The 15657-nt window shown below is 58.5% G+C and overlaps 1 protein-coding gene across 2 annotated transcripts; it reads left to right on the top strand.

The window, feature by feature from the left end:
• Positions 1-843: 843 nt before the first annotated feature.
• On the top strand, positions 844-10430 carry CYGB (cytoglobin). Of its 2 annotated transcripts, none has more exons than XM_081219329.1 (4): positions 844-1159; positions 6076-6307; positions 6602-6730; positions 9111-10430. In XM_081219329.1, the coding sequence occupies exons 1-4, from the start codon at positions 1017-1019 to the stop codon at positions 9213-9215; spliced, it is 609 nt and encodes a 202-aa protein (XP_081075455.1). In that variant the 5' UTR covers positions 844-1016; the 3' UTR covers positions 9216-10430. The 2 variants fall into 2 exon arrangements, with proteins under 2 accessions (XP_081075455.1, XP_081075456.1); XM_081219330.1 differs by having other exon boundaries at positions 6602-6765.
• Positions 10431-15657: the final 5227 nt, after the last annotated feature.

The following is a 15657-nucleotide window of genomic DNA, read 5'->3' as shown; positions in this document are numbered from 1 at the left end:
ACCGCAGGTCTGCTCTGCCCGGCCCAGCGGCCTCTCCTTCGGACTTTGCTCCCCCAGGGCCAGAATTAGGAGCGGCGCCAGGTTTGGGCCTGCCTGTGTCATCAGGAAGCCACCCAGGGCCTTCTTTCTGACGCCACGTGCGTGCCCCGAGGGGGAGGAGTGCTGGCGGGAAGGAAAGGCTGGCGCAGGCCTCTGGCGCTCAAGTTCGACAGCCGCCCCCCATCCCCGCATTGGTGTTTTCCTGTAAGGTGTTGGCGTAGGGAGGTGACCCCAGTCCTAAACCCTCCAGAGTCTGGGGTCCGGAGCTCGGGGGTGGCGCCGCGGCCCTCCGGCTGGCTCGGGAGAGGCCGGGAGCGAGCGGGAACTCAGCTCGGACCGCGGCGCCGCTGGAGGGGCTCGCGTCCGCCCCCTCGGGCTGGCGGCCACGCCGCAAATACCTGGGAGTGTTCGACTTAAGAGTCAGTTCCCCGCCGCGGGAAGGGGCCACACACGCACACGCCCCGGCCTCGCCCGCCGCGTGAGCCGAGACCCGGGGCCCCCAGACCCGCACGCGCCGCGGCGCACTCCCGTGCGGCCCGGCGCCCCGTGACCATCCGCCCCCTGCTTCCGGGACCCCCCAGTACACCCGCCCCACCTACGCCCCGCCCGGCAGTCAAACTCCGCGGTGGCCTGGAGGGCGGGCACCCTGCCCAGCCTTCACCTTGCCGGAACTGGCTCACGGACAAGGGGTTGGGGGTTTGGAGCGGGTCTTTTTTTTTTTTTTCACATTTTTCCAGCAGACCACATCCCCGCCCCCCGCTCGCGGTCCCCCGCCCCCTGCACATATACCCTACACACACACACACACACACACGCGCACGCACACATACACACACACACACACACCCGGCGCGCACAGACACGCTCCCTCCCTCCGGCGCGCTCTACCACTCGCCCGCCAGCGGCACACGCAGCCGGCCCCGGCTCCCCGCGCCCCGCGGCCGCCGAGCGTAGCCGGGCTGGGCTGGGAGCTGCTCATGGAGAAAGTGCCGGGCGAGATGGAGATAGAGCGCAGGGAGCGGAGCGAGGAGCTGTCCGAGGCGGAGAGGAAGGCGGTGCAGGCGACGTGGGCCCGGCTCTATGCCAACTGCGAGGACGTGGGGGTGGCCATCCTGGTGCGGTAGGTGTCGTCCCGGCCTGGCCGGGCCCGGGGGAGGGACGGCGGCAGCGGCTCCGGGCAGACGCGGGCTCGGCCCGGGTCCGAGCTCGGGCGCCACCTCCCCAGCTGCGATTGGGGCCGGGCCGGTCGGGGTGCGGGCAGCGTGGGGCGCCTTGGGGTGGGCGAAGCCCTGGCCGAGCCCTTCCTAGCTCTCTCTGGGCGAGGTGCTCACCAGGAACTAGGACCCAGACGCAGAAGGAGGGCACCTCCATCTCCCTCCCCTCCCGGGCCTCAGAACTCCTGGCTCAGCCAGCCATGCCTTCCTCACCAGCGACCCCAGCCACGCAACTGAGCTGTTATGGACACACATTTTGCCAGCCTTTCCAATGGGGGCCTTGGGGGCTCCCCATTCTAGAGACAGGAAAACTGAGGATCAGTCAAGAAGGAGGACAAAGGAGCAAACCCCTTTCTCCAGCTCAGCCCCTTTCTGTATTCAGAGACTTGGAAGAACAGAGCAAAGGGCGAAAGAATAGAGGTCAGAAGGAGTAGACCCTGGAGGTCCGGTTTTCCCAGCTGGCACCTTCCTGCCCCTGGGGCCAGGCCAGCAGGGAGCTCCCAGGTGAGGCGCAGGTGAGTGGAGAAGCAAACAGTCCCCTAGGATGCAGTCCCTGCCGAGTTTGGTGGAGGGAAAGGGAGACGCTTCAGGAGACAGGGCCCCACCCTGAAACCCCGATCTGGGGAGAAAGGGTCATGTGTCTTGGGCTCAGGGGTCATTCAGGCACCACACGCCCCCGAGGGACGCACACACGCAGAGTGACACTGTTATTCACACACCTACACACCGGTGCACATGCACACCATCCCCATATAGTTAATGTCCCCGAGCCACACAAGCTAGTAATTGACTACAGCTACAGATCGGGGCTCTCTTCCCACACATGCCGGTCCCTGGGGGCGCAGGCAGGGAGGTCCCCTTAACCCTCTGTCCTTGGCAGAGGGAAGCTGTCAAATCTAGGGCAGATCTGGAAAGTCTGATTGTTTGAAGATGGGGTGAAACCTGTCTGTGGAAAGGACAGTTGAAGTGCATGCCTGTCTCCCAGTCTTGGCCCTGTCTCTGGCTCCTCTTTCTCTCCCGCACTCTCTCCCTTGTGCCTCCCCCAAGCCTGGGACCTACCCAGCTCCATATCGATGTGCCCTGATTCCAACTTAGAAACAGATTTTGGAGGAAAAAGAGCAAGAAGCACTCTTGAGAAGTTCCAGGAGGATTCCTGAGGAAGGGACAGCTATTTGGGCAGCTCCCAGGCCCAGAAAGAGCCGGGGGTGGTGGGGAAGCTAAGAGGGGATTTCAGATCCCGAAGCCATCAGACGTCGGGAGGTGCAGCTCTGCATGTGCGAGCACCCACACAAGCACACGGTGGACAGTGGAGTCACAGATGCGCCAGGCTGCATCCCTGGAGGGCTGCTCTCAGCTGTGTTGTCGGCACATGCGGGCCCACCAGGCCTCAGGATGCACCCGGGTGTGCACATGGGTCACCAAGAGGAAATGAGGCAAAGTCCAAAGGACCTTGGAGATTTTTGTCGCGACGCCCTGCTGTTTGCCAGTGAGGACATGTAAGAGATGTGTCCAAGATCCAGCTCCTAGGGTCCCACCCAACCTCCCCAGGAATGGGGGGTGCCGAGGAAGGAACTGAATCCTGAGGTGTTTCTGGAGAGTCTGAGCTCTTGGCAGGGGTTTCATCCGCTCTCTGTGCCCCTTTAGTTCCCCAGAGGGTAACTCTTTCCTCAGGGGGCACTGGGTCTGGGCTGGGGAGGTGGTCGCCAAGTGCTCAGGGCTCAGAGGGAGGCCCACAGTTAACCTGAGAAGGCCTGAGATAGCAGTTAAATCTGGGCTGCTGATAACCCCAGGCACACTTCGCCTGACCCCACCTCTGCTGCCAGAAGCCCAGCCCAGCCCAGCCCAGCTCAGAAGAGAAGCTGGCCCAGCACCCCTTCGCCCAGCCCCAGGTCCCGCCAGCCTCCCTTTCCTTTTTCTCCTCCTCCTGATGTCCGCCCCAGGGTAGGGGGTGTTAGCGGGACTCGACTGATAAGCTTCTCAGATAAGGCCCCTCCCCAGATACTGTGCCCCTCAGTTTTGTCACAGACCCCTCTTGTCTTTACGCCCCATCAACAAGGACTGGCGGGCAAGGATGGGCGGGCGGGACAGAATCCGAGACAGTCGCCCTCTGAGCGGGCACTCTCACCTCCTCCCTCCCCACTGGGCTGGGGCCAGCCACACCCCAACACTCCCCCTGTGAGGAGGTAGCAGCCTCGAGGATGGTGGCAGCGGCGGAGGGGCTGCCCAGACCCCATGCCTCCTGTCCCTGCCGGGAGGAGATCAAGAGGGAACACCCATGCTCTAGGAAGGCTCCCCTCCCGGTTGTAACTCTGCCGCCTTCCCCCTCACGCTCAGACAAGCCTATTTCAGGCTCTCCTGGAAGCCCAGATGCCTCTGGAAGCTGAGAAACTCCCCAAGCTGGCTGCTGAGGCTTCTCCCAGCAGCGCAGGCCGGGACTGGGAGGGTCAGGAGTAAACACGGGGGTGGGTGGTGGCGGGGGGCTCAGAGAAACGCCAGGATGCAGGAGCAGAGCGCAAGGCCCCTTGACTCCCCTGGCCCAGAAGAAGGGCTCATCGGGACCATCCTTAGGGCCATAACGGGAGACCCACCGTGTCCCAGGCTACCATCCCCGGCAGAGCAGCCTCTGAGGAGGTCTGCGGAAGCCATCAAAGCGGGGGCCGCCCCGGCTCCTTCCTGGTCCTGCCACCCACTCCGCTTGGCCCACTGATGCAGCCGTGGGCATCAATTCCTAATCCAGAACGTGGGAAGAAAAACAGTGCCAACCTCAGGAGGATATCACAAGAATTAATGAGATCATATAGTAAGTGCTCAATAAATAGTCCCTGTTATTTTCTCATCAGTAAAGTGGACATAATACCCACTTTGTTTGGCATTATATGAAATAACAAGTGGAGATGCTCTGCATGTTGTTATTCACCAGCCAAACAAAAATTAGTATTTTTGTTGCAATGTAAAACCTCTAAAGTCAGAGATCCTCATTTAAATCCAGACTGGGTTTTTCGTATCTGTCCTTCATTACGACACTTCTCCAGAGAAATCAAATGTGTTTTCAGACCAATCGCGTCATTTGTCCTCACCAGTATAGCTGTGAAGTAGCAAGCAGGGGTGCATGGACTTCTCTCACACTTTTGCAGACAGGAGGTTATGAAGCGATTTGCCCGAGGTCACACTTGGCCTCCGAGAGGGGCCCTTCTCGTAGCCTGAAAGGGTGGCCGGGGCCAGATGTTCTCCCTGCATCTGTTCCAGCTCTCAGATCTGAGACCCGACCCCCGGCCCCAAGGGCTGTTCTGGCAAATTACCAGCTCTCTCTCATCACAAAGGGGACCCTCCAAAAGTGTGAAACAACCTGAGAAAACAGGTCCAGGACATTCCATCCATTTTCTGGGCTTCAGTTCTGATTGAGTCTGGCCACATACCTCCTGCCCTGGCTGGGTGAGGGATCGCAGATGTCATCACCACCATCCTGCAAAGTGCAGGGCTCTGGGCCAAGGTGATGGGTCAGAGTGTGCATGAGACCCGGGCTCTGCCCTGGGGTTGGGGGAGCCAGACGGACACACAAGGAAGAAGCCGTGAAAGGTGGCAGGGAACACACGAATGGCCTTGGAGGGAAAGCGGTCGACCTGGGCCAGGCCGGGCACTCAGGGAGAGGCCCAGCTGACGCCGGGGAAAGTGGGGGTGGGTCCACCATGTGGAAGGGGGCCAGCATGCCGAGGAATCTTTAACCCGTGGTAAGTGAAGATGTTGGTAAGTGAAGCTGTTGGGCTGGAGCGTAGGGAAGAATGTGGCCCCCATGCTGGAGAAGCGGGTGTGGGACAGTTTCTAAGAAGCCTGGAATCCCAGGTTAAGGAGTTTTGACTTTGTCCGGTAGACAGTGGGGAGCCATGGAATGTTTTTGAGCATGAGAGCGACCCAGTGAATGTGGTATTGGGGGGAATTAGACAATTTCAGATAAACTGGAGAGGGAAGGGTTAGAAAGCCCTGGGGTCTGCCCCAAGAAGTGCACAGGCTGGTTTGAAAGCTAAGATACACAGACAGACGTGAAGGACTTACCAGGCTGGTGACATCAATCCATATCTTTAATTAAATCAACCGATGACTATGCAGGTTGAGGAGAGAGGCAGGGTAGTGAATAGGGAAGGGACTGGGCTGGAAGGAGGGAGGACTGAGTCTCATTTCTTCCCTTCCATGACCTGAGCTAAGTCAGCTAAGTCGCTAGGGCCTTCCTTTGTTTAGGAGGAGAGCTCTGACTTCATCATAAAAAAGGGTGGCATTTACTGAGCCCCCTGTGTCCACACTGTGTCAGGGCTCCACGTGCTGTTTCTCGTTTCATCCTCCCAACAACCACAACGACTCACAACCAAGATAGGAGCAGTGATGCCCATTTCATAGATGAGGAAACTGAGGCTCAGAAAAGTTAACTTGGGGGTATAGCTCAGGGATAGAGCATTTGACTGTAGAAAAGTTAACTTGCCCGAGGGCACACCGGCTGGGGATTCCAGAAAGCAGGCTCTTACCCTCTCAGCTGCGACTGGAGCAGGCCTTGAAGGGTGTGTGGAGTTTGGCAAGAAGCAAGGAAGCTTGCTTCCTTGGGAGAGGAAGCTGCAAATCTGGCACATAGATATGGCCGGGACTGGGGAGAGGTCTGCATGTAAGCCAGGTCGTCCAGAGGAAGGGTGTGTGTTTGAGGAACTGCTACACATGGTGGGGTGAGGGTGGGTTCAGCCTCTCCCACCTCCGTACCCACCCCCATCATCGTCTGGGCACTTCAGGGTGGGGCCTGAGGCCACCCCCTGCTCAACACCCACCTGCTTCCTCCTGCCAGGTTCTTTGTGAACTTCCCGTCGGCCAAGCAGTACTTCAGCCAGTTCAAGCACATGGAGGAGCCCCTGGAAATGGAGCGGAGCCCGCAGCTGCGGAAGCACGCCTGCCGGGTCATGGGGGCCCTCAACACCGTGGTGGAGAATCTGCACGACCCCGAGAAGGTGTCCTCTGTGCTTGCCCTCGTGGGCAAAGCCCACGCCCTCAAGCACAAGGTGGAGCCTGTGTACTTCAAGGTATGTCACCGGATGGGTGCTGCCACCCACCATCCACCCTGTTCCATCCCAGAGCCCCATAACCAATGACAGCCTGCGGGCCACTGGCCCACCCAGCCTCTTGCCCTGGCATGGCTGTTCCCGGGAGGGGCAGCAGGATGGGGGCTGCGTCTTGACGGTGTCTGGTTCCCAAAGCTGCCAGGTTCTTGTCTCATGAACAATCCCCTTGGCCAAACACAGGATAGAAGGGATTCTGGGGGCTGCAGAGGGCAGGACGCCCAGGCATTTACTCCCCCTTCCTTCCTTTGTACCCAGATCCTCTCTGGGGTCATCCTGGAGGTGATCGCCGAGGAATTTGCCAATGACTTCCCACCCGAGACACAGAGAGCCTGGGCCAAGCTTCGCGGCCTCATCTACAGCCACGTGACCGCTGCCTACAAGGAAGTGGGCTGGGTACAGCAGGTCCCCAACGCCACCACGTGAGGAGGCAGCCTCCCTGCCGCATCCTCCCCCATCCCCTGGCCTCCCCCCTCTCCTAGCGCCCAGGGACTGACCACGGGGCAGGAACAGTTCCAGAAGGGTGGATCTGGGGTCCGACACATTAAAGATCAGGCATGATAGGAAAAGGCCCGCTCACGCCGAGGACCCCAAACAGATTCTCCTCGGGCAGAGCCTTCCCTTTCCCTAGAGCCAGTGGACACTCAGGGCACCCCGAGACCGAGGCTGCCCCGGGCAGAGAGGCTCCAAAGGTTCCTGGCGGGAAGGCTGCTCATCAGGCCCCGAGGCAGCCCAGGCCAGCTTTGGCCACTTCCTCCCTGGTACCAATCACATGGGACTGTTTTTCATCTAATGCTGACCGTGGTCCCTCCCGCCTCGGCCTCAGCAAGGTTGCAGCCAGGAGAATCACGAGGACGCACGCACGTGCCGGAGCCCACCCGGGGCCTGCGTGGGTGTCCCTCCCACGCACACCAGCAGGGGGTTTTACTTCTGGGCTGACCCCGGAGGCCGGGTTCCCAGTTCTGGGGTGAGGGCCCCGGGGGAACGGGCTCCAGGAGGGTGGCTGGCCTGGTGACTCCCGCTGACTCGGAGCACGAGGGGAGGGCTGGCCCCCAGACTTGGCGGCTGGGAACACTCCGGCCTCCCTGGGCCCCCAAGGGGCTGGGGCTCTGGGAGCTCAATGGAGGGGCGGAGGCAGGGCTGGAGGAGGGAGGGGGGAGAGGAGCGGAGGCGGGGATGGGAAGCAGGGGTCAGCCAGCGGCTTGGGACACGCGTTGGAGAGAAACATTCCCAGCAGTTTCCCAGGGAAAAGGCGGCGTCCCCTCCCCGGGCTCCGAGCTGGTCCGAGGAGCCGGCCGGACCTCCTGCACACAGGCATCCCCGCGCAGCTCCGCGGAGTAGGTCCCCCGAGGGCAGCCTGCAGAGGCCCGGCCTCCCGGCCTTCCTGCCTCTGACCACACTGGCCCCCGCTTGCTGCCGCTCCCTTCACCACCCTGAGAGCGCGGAGCCCTCGGGGGCTGCTGGCAATGGCCAGGCAGCGACTCCAGATGTTCACAGCTGGGCCCGGGCCGCCCCAGACCTCAGAGTGAACGCAAGCAGGCAGGCGATTTTTACCTGCCGGAGGAGGAGGAGGAGCTGGCAGAGCCTGCAGCCCGGAAGCAGCCGGAGGGCAGGGGAGGGGTCAGTGGGGGGGAGGGGGCTTGCCCTCCCACGCTTCTCCCCAGGCAGGCTCTGCCGCCAAAGATGAGTTTGTTTACAGCCAGGAGACAAGACTTCCTGCCTCTAGAGAAAAGGGCTTTTTTATAGGGGCCTAGAGGGACGGAAGAGAGCTGGCCTGTGCAAGCCCCAGTGAATCAGAAACACATGGACAGCATTTCCCGACACGAAGCCCTGTCCCCTCCCCTCTCTTGCCGTAGCTGGACCCCTGGGACTTAAATCTCGCCAAACCCCAAGCATTAGGAAACCGCTGAAATCTCATGCCTACCCCTTTCTGCTCCTTGTGCACTGAAAGGAGATGGGCCACCGTGGGGACTGGCCGGGGCCCTGCGCCCTCCTTGGCCTGAGCACCCCACATTTGGGTTACCCCAGCTGAGGGGATTGTCCCCTCATCCATTTGCACACTTTGGTGCCGCCTCTGGTCTCCTGGGAACACGGGTGTGACCCCCAAGAGGGCGTGTCTCCCTGGGCCCCAGGCCTGCAGACCAGACTACTGCCAGGGTCCATATGGGTTCGGAGGGTGAGAGAGAGTTACAGGGCAGAGTTCTATAAGGCCTCCATCCAGCCTCTCTTATTAGAGACGCAATAGCGAGCCAGACGCCACTGTTTACTGAACTGTCTCTGCTTCAGGGTGTGCGTGCACTCTGTGTGTGTGTGTGTGTGTGTGTAGTCAGGAGGTGGCGGAGTTTTGGGGTGGTGAGTGCAAAGGGGCTGTGTGTGCAGAGAACGCGCCCATGGGTGGCCCAAGGGGGCACCACAGGCCAACCAGGGAGTGCGCATGTCTCAGAATTAAGAGGAAGAGAGCTCACTGTTCGCAGTTTGCGGAACACTTAGGCAGTTCTGTCGCTCAGATCCCACGGAGGTGGGCGCCACAGACATGATTCACATTTTAGAGAAAAAGATCTGAGGTTCAGATGGGCCGGCCGAGGTCTTGGCATAAAAGGGCCTAGAAGCTGGGTCTAGTGGGCTTCTTTCACGGGCCCCGCGTGGGTCTCTGGGCTGGTACCGTTTGGCCTTGCAGCCCCTGATTCCTCTGCCCTCTCCCCAGGTTCCCTGGTCTCACTCCGAGGCCCTAGTAAACTGTTACCTACATCTCCTATCTCGTCCACAGCCCACCGGCCACGCTGCCCTCTTCGGGGCCATAGGACCCCCTCTCTCCTTCCCGCTCCCTGGCAGCACCTTGAGCAGAAGGCCGAGTTCTGAAGACGCTCCTTGACCCTCCATCTCTGGGTGCCAAGGAAGCTGGAGGAATCCCTGACTCGTCTTCCCGGAAAGAGGCTGCCTTGGCCTTGGCCACAGTCCCCCTGGAGCCGCCGGAAGGCGGCATCAGCTGCCTGGATGCTGACCCCAGCTCAGCGGCGCAGAGGGTGGCCTGTGGGGTGGGGGACCTTTCCTCCTTGAAGAGCCGGGCACACCCTTCTTAGCTTTTCTACTCACTGTTAGAGACCTAGCTGAGCAGCTGGCGGGAATCAGGGGCGGGTCTGTGAGTCACTGGAGGAACAAACCAGCCCTGTTTCTATCTGCCTGGCCACACACAGGTCTCCACATCACTTATCTAGAACACCACGCACACACGTCTACCGTATATACAGATATATTCTATATACAATCTATATATAAATCTATATCTATATATATATACACATACATATCTATAATGTGTATCAGTAAGGCCCAGCGGCACGAGTGAAGCCTCGGTTCTGCCCACCGAGGGGTCCTGGCAGCTTCTGGGCAGAGAACAGAGTGTTCCGGCAGACCGGGGTCCCACATCAGCACGGAGAGGACCCGGGCCTGCGTGGGCAGGGTTGGGGTGACCCAGCTTGCCAGCAAAGCCCAGCCCATTCTCTCTGACCAGCTCCCCACATTCCTGCTTTCCACTTCGGGCAGAAAGGATTTGGTGTTCCCTACCTCTGCCCCCCACAAAAGGAGGTGGGTCTCTGACTTGCCCCTAAATGGGCAAGGGGAGAGAGAGGGGCCCAGAAGTTCTGGACAGGATGACTGCAGCGGGGGAGGGGCCATGGTCCAGAAACCTCGGATGCCAGCTCCATCTGCCTTTGCCACTAAGGCAGACGGCCCTGGTGGGAGGGGGATCCAGGCTGCTGTCAGTGGGGCAGTGGTGACGGGACCAGATGCCTCCGTCTCTTCCTGGGGCTCTGAGGGCTGAGGGCCTTCCCTCCCCTGCCTCTCCTGGCTGCTGGCTTGCAGTCAGCCCTCTCCGTCCATCTAGGTCAGCGTTGCTGGGGACCCCCCCACAATGTGTGCCCCTTGGTCACGTGTATTGTCCTCAAGGATGTTTTGCTACTGTGGCTACTGTGCCTGTGTCCTCCTGTCCCATCTTCGTGCAGCCATCCGTGTAACTGCCTGTCCTCCTTTTGTAGTTTCTGATGTTTGTAACCAGACCCAGCCGTGTCATTAAACAGGTTCCTTCTTCCTGTGTCTGTGCACGCTCATTTGGTCTTTTCCTGCCACCTGCCCCTCGCCTCTGTCTCCCCTCCTTAGTTCAAGACTCGACTCGGGCCTTTTTCTTGAAAGGCGACCCCCTCCCGAGGGTCCCCCTCACCTGTGTCTCAGCCTTGGCTGGTCGCGGGCCCCTCTGATTGGGGCTCAGGACGGCTTGTTCACTCGAGCACAGAGCTGCAGACTGGAAGCTGGGCTCTAGAGGTGGGAGGGGGGAAAGGGAGTCTGCTTGTTTTAAAAAGTCCGGGGGCTTTTTATCTTTTGTTCTGGAAATATCCTCCCTCATGTGGGGGAGAGAAGAGAGGGAGGCCTCAAGGGAGAGATGTTCAGAAAGGAGGGCCCTGCTGGTTTAGTGAGCCAAGCAAGCCAAGGATAGGACCTTGACCTTCTGGACCTGAGCTGAGCATCCCACACCAAGAGCTGAGGCCCGGCCTGATGCTCAAGGTACGAGTGGTGGGGCAGCCCCTGGGCATTTGAGAAAGAGGAAGTCTGCCCTTACTAGCCTTAGGCCCCCAATACCTTCCCTGAGCTCTCTGCTTCCAGCCCCTTCTATCTCCCACCCCACAGCCTCGGGCCAGGCCTGCCCAGCCCTCACTCATGATGGAGGCAACAGTCAGCAGCATCCACTCCCCTCCCCTAGGAGGGACCAGGAGGTCACCACCCCCGGTGGGCTGCAGGAGAAGCAGGAAGCAGCCTCTGTCCCTTGGGAGGGCTCCCGGCTGCCTGGGAAGATTCAGCTGACACACAAGAAAGGTCTTGTCTCCCAGGCCGTGAACTTGTTGAATCCAGGCCTTCATCGCCTGGGCCTGGCACAGCAGAGGTGCTGGAGAGCAATCCAGAGACTAAATAAATACCACTCGTAGAAAGCCAAACCAGTACCTGGGGCCAAGAGTGAGCTGTGTGCACTGACACGGGCGTGCAGAGTGGAGAGAACACAGCGAGGCAAGGCCTTTCCAGGGAGGCGGCGCTGCAAGAGGGAGCCCCGGGCTCTGGGCTGTCTCCCTATCTGTGTGACCTTGGGCAAGTCACTCACACTTTCTGAGCCCGGTCACCTCTAATTTAAAACAGGAGTGAACGTGAGGCCTGTCTTGCGAGGCAGGTACCAGGAACAGGAAGGAGAATGCATGCCACCATGCTGGGGACATGGGAATGCTCAGGACAGAGTGACGGTCAGGCCACCGGAAGCAGCAAATGGAGGGCGGGGGGTGGGTTGCTGGCCAAGATGAGCGATGACTCTTGAAAGAGACTTCCAGTTCATGGCCCCTGGTGGGCTCAGGCTGAGCCGGAGCCAGAGGGGTGTGGGGACAGTGGGGCTGAGGGGACTAAGAGGAAAAGGGGCATCTGTGGTCGAAGGTGGGGGGTAGTTTTTAGGAAGAAAACCCCCTCCCCGGTTCACTTCGGTTTGCTTGAAATTGGTGAAGGGGCCTCAGAGCTGGAATCATTCTGGAATGTGGCCTTTGAGAATGGTTCTCTCCACTGCCCAACCCCCCAAAGAGAGGACACTGGCCATTAGTGATTCATCCTACACTTGAGCAAGGGATGCTGCTTGAGTAGGGGGGCAGGTAAGGTCCAAACAGAGGTGATGCTGGGCAGGGCCCCTGTGTCCTGGTGGGCTGCAGGCTGTGGGCAGGGGGCTACAGGTTACAAGAGCAGCGACTGGAGTTTTGTTTTGTGCTCTATGCTCAGGGATAACCTTGTCGCCGAAGAGCTGAGCAACTGGGTCAGTTCCCCTTGGCGTGCTCGGGAGGTGAGCGATGGGGTGTCAGGAACGGGGGTGCAGAGGCTGTGAGGCACCTTCCCGGCCAAGCCGTCCTGGCTGCGCAGCCCCACAGCGACCCCTGCTGGCCACGGCAGGAACATCACCCGGGAAGCCGCTGCCCGAGCGGCTGGCGAAGTTACCTTCCTAGTTTTCTTCCTCTGGGGCCCAACTTCCTCTCTCGCTTTAAAGGAGGTAGTGCCCTAACGGGGCCTGAGGCAAAAAGAAAAATATGTGCACCCCATGTATACTTATGAAAATATCCTCCCGTGTTTTGACTCAAGTGGAAAAAGTTAACAAATGCTTCATTTTTAAAAAGACTTTACATAAAACCCCACATCTCCCAAGCTATTAGCTCACCTATGTCAACACTTATAAACCTAGTTGGGGACACAAGAGCCACGTGGGGTCATTAAAACGAACAACGGCCTGTCTTTGTTTAAAATTTTGAATTTTTTGTTCATCATGGATCTTTTTGTTTTAATAAAGATCTTTTTTTTTTTTTTTTTTTTTTTTTAACAGTCAGGCTTTCTTTTGTTTTTTGGGCTTACAGGATTATTAGTTTCCCGACCAGGGATTGAACTCGTGTCCTGGGCAGTGCAAGCGCAGAGTCCTAACCACTGGACCACTAGGGAATTCCCAGTAAAGATTTTTTTTTTTTTTCGCAGTATGCGGGCCTCTCACTGCTGTGGCCTCTCTCGTTGCAGAGCACAGGCTCTGGACACGCAGGCTCAGCGGCCATGGCTCACAGGCATAGCCACTCTGCGGCATGTGGGATCCTCCCAGACCGGGGCACGAACCCGTGTCCCCTGCATCAGCAGGCGGACTCTCAACCACTGCGCCAACAGGAAAGCCCCCCAGTAAAGATTTTTTTTAATATTGTATTTAAATATTATTTCCTTTGTTTACTGCCCCCCCTTAAATTTTGTGCCCCAGGCAAGTGCCTCATTCATCTCACCCTATTCCCAGAGCTTTCCTAGAATATCCTTCCAAGGTAGCACAGCTGAAAAACACGTATCCTTGACCTCAAAAAGTCCCCCCTCCACACTTCCCAGGGAAGTAGGTTTCAGAGTGGCTCAGCTGATACCTTTGATTAAAGAACTGCCACACCAGGGTAAGAGTTTGGACTTCGGCAGTCCCTTAGGGTTGGAGACACTGGGTCAGAAGGTTTTTGTGGCAGGAAACAGAGGTCCACTCAGGCTCCCAATGTGAGAGGGGGCTGGGGAATTCCCTGGTGGTCTAGTGGTTAGGATTCCATGCTTTCACTGCCAAGGGCCTGGGTTCGATCCTTGGTTGGGGAACTAAGATCCCACAAGCTGTGCAGTGCCAGCCAAAAAAGAAAAAAAGGAAAATCAAAGTGAGGGGTGCTGTATGGTGAAGGACAGACATGCTGAAGGAAGGGAGTCAGGCCTCCGGGAGTCAGGAAAAAACACATGGCCCGGCCTCGCTAGAAGGAGGGACCCCAGCACAGCTGCCCAGGGTCCTGGGAACTGGGCGGTCGCCTGGGAGAGGACAGCTCCAGGCCCCATAATCTCCTGGCCCTCAGTGTGGGCCTGAGCATCCCCACCGCAGCGTGCACAGTCCCTGGGGCTCCAATCCTCTGGACCCAGCCTCTCAGACTTCCATGGCTTCCCACTGAGGAACCAGCTCTCAGACTCCCCAGCAGAGAGATGCTGTTTGATCCTACTTTTCTGGGTGAGTGTTTGTGGACAAAGCTCTCATTTGAGGCCACTGTAGAAGTCACTGGCTGCCCTGGATGAGGTGTCCACCTGTGGTCCAATCGGCTATGGCCATGTGGTAGCTAGTACTACTGCTACAGTACTAGCACCAAGGGCCAACTGCAGTATTTCCTGGCAAAAGACAGAGAGACTCCACCCCCAGATGACTCCCTGTCAGCTTCAGTTTCTCGGTCTTAGATTCTCTCTGTCGCACATGAAACCCCCAACCCAGAGCAATCAGCCGCCACCTCTGACTGTTGTGCTTTTCTTTTGTTGCCCTCTTGTTTCAGGCCTAACCCCCACTGTAGCCTCCCCGCCTTCTCCTGTCCATCCTCACACGGCCACTGCCTCAGTCTGCTGGGGACAAAAGGGGCCCTATTCCTGCTCAAGAGTGTCCAGTGGCTCCGACGACCTCACAAAGACGGTCCGAGCTCCTCAGCCATGACTTTCTCCTTTGCTCCCTTGGCCCCAGTCAGGAGCAGCCCTCTCCACCGCCAGCATCTCCCCCTGTTGAAATGGCACCCTTCCTCAAGGCTGCTCCGTGCCTCTCCTTGCCAGCACCTGCCTGGATGAGCCCCCTCTGTGTGCTGAGACCACCTCCCACGTGAGCCCTGGGATGCCCACACAGTATATAACCTCGCTCTCCCCCCCACTAGAGGGTTGAGAGGTGACAGAACTTGTTTTTTTTCTTTTTTTTTTAAATTTGGCTGTGCCGGGTCTTCACTGCGGCATGTGTGCAGGATCTAGCTCCCCGACTAGGGATCGAACCTGGACACCCTGCATTGGGAGCGCAGAGTCTTACCCACTGGACCACCAGGGAAGTCCCCAGAACATCTTTAAAGCCATGGCTTGGTGGCTGAGGGAAAAAGGGAGGGGGCGGAGGCTTAGACCAGGGGTTGCAGGGAAGGTGATGCCAGGAGGTACAGTCAGGGTTTATTTTTGTTTTGTTTTGTTTTAAATTTATTTATTTATTTTTGGCTGTGTTGGGTCCTCATTGCTGCACGCAGGCTTTCTCTAGTTGCAGCGAGCGGGGGCTACTCTTCGTTGCGGTGCGGTGGCTTCTCTTGTTGCGGAGCACGGGCTCTAGGCGTGCAGGCTTCAGTAGTTGTGGCTCGCGGGCTTCAGTAGTTGTGGCTCACCACTTCTAGAGCTCAGGCTCAGTAGTTGTGGTGCATGGGCTTAGTTGCTCCGTGGCATGTGGGATCTTCCCGGACCAGGGCTCGAACCTGTGTCGCCTGTATTGGCAGGCAGATTCTTAACCACTGCGCCACCAGGGAAACCCCAGGGTTTATTTTTGGAGTTGGTCCAACATGATTTATGGGTGGATTGGGTGTGAGGGGTGAAGAGAGGACAGTGAGGATGATTCCTAGGTTTCTGGTCTGCTTACCTTGGCAAGTGGAGTGGCCATTTTCTAAGGGGAAATGGCCAGGGAAGGACAGGATTTGGCCGGAGGAAAATCAACAGTTCTGTCTCCAGACTTCCCTGGTGGTCCAGTGGTTAAGACTCCATGCTTCCAATGCAGGGGCTGCGGGTTCGATCCCTGGTCGGGCAACCAAGATCCCACATGCTGCATGGCGCGGCCAAATTAAACAAACAAAAAACCAGTTCTGCCTCTTCCACATGTGGGGCGTCCAGGGGGCAGCTGGATGCTACAGCCTGAAGCACAGTGGTGTTGCCAGAGCTGGGACTTAAATTTGGGACTGGGTGAGCTCACTGGGGAGAGAGTG

The sequence above is a fragment of the Mesoplodon bidens genome (assembly GCF_964165515.1).
Source record: "Mesoplodon bidens genome assembly, chromosome: 19".
NCBI classification, from domain to species: Eukaryota; Metazoa; Chordata; class Mammalia; order Artiodactyla; family Ziphiidae; genus Mesoplodon; species Mesoplodon bidens.
The sequence above is the reverse complement of the archived record's forward strand: the minus strand, read 5'-3'. Positions and strand labels throughout refer to the sequence as shown.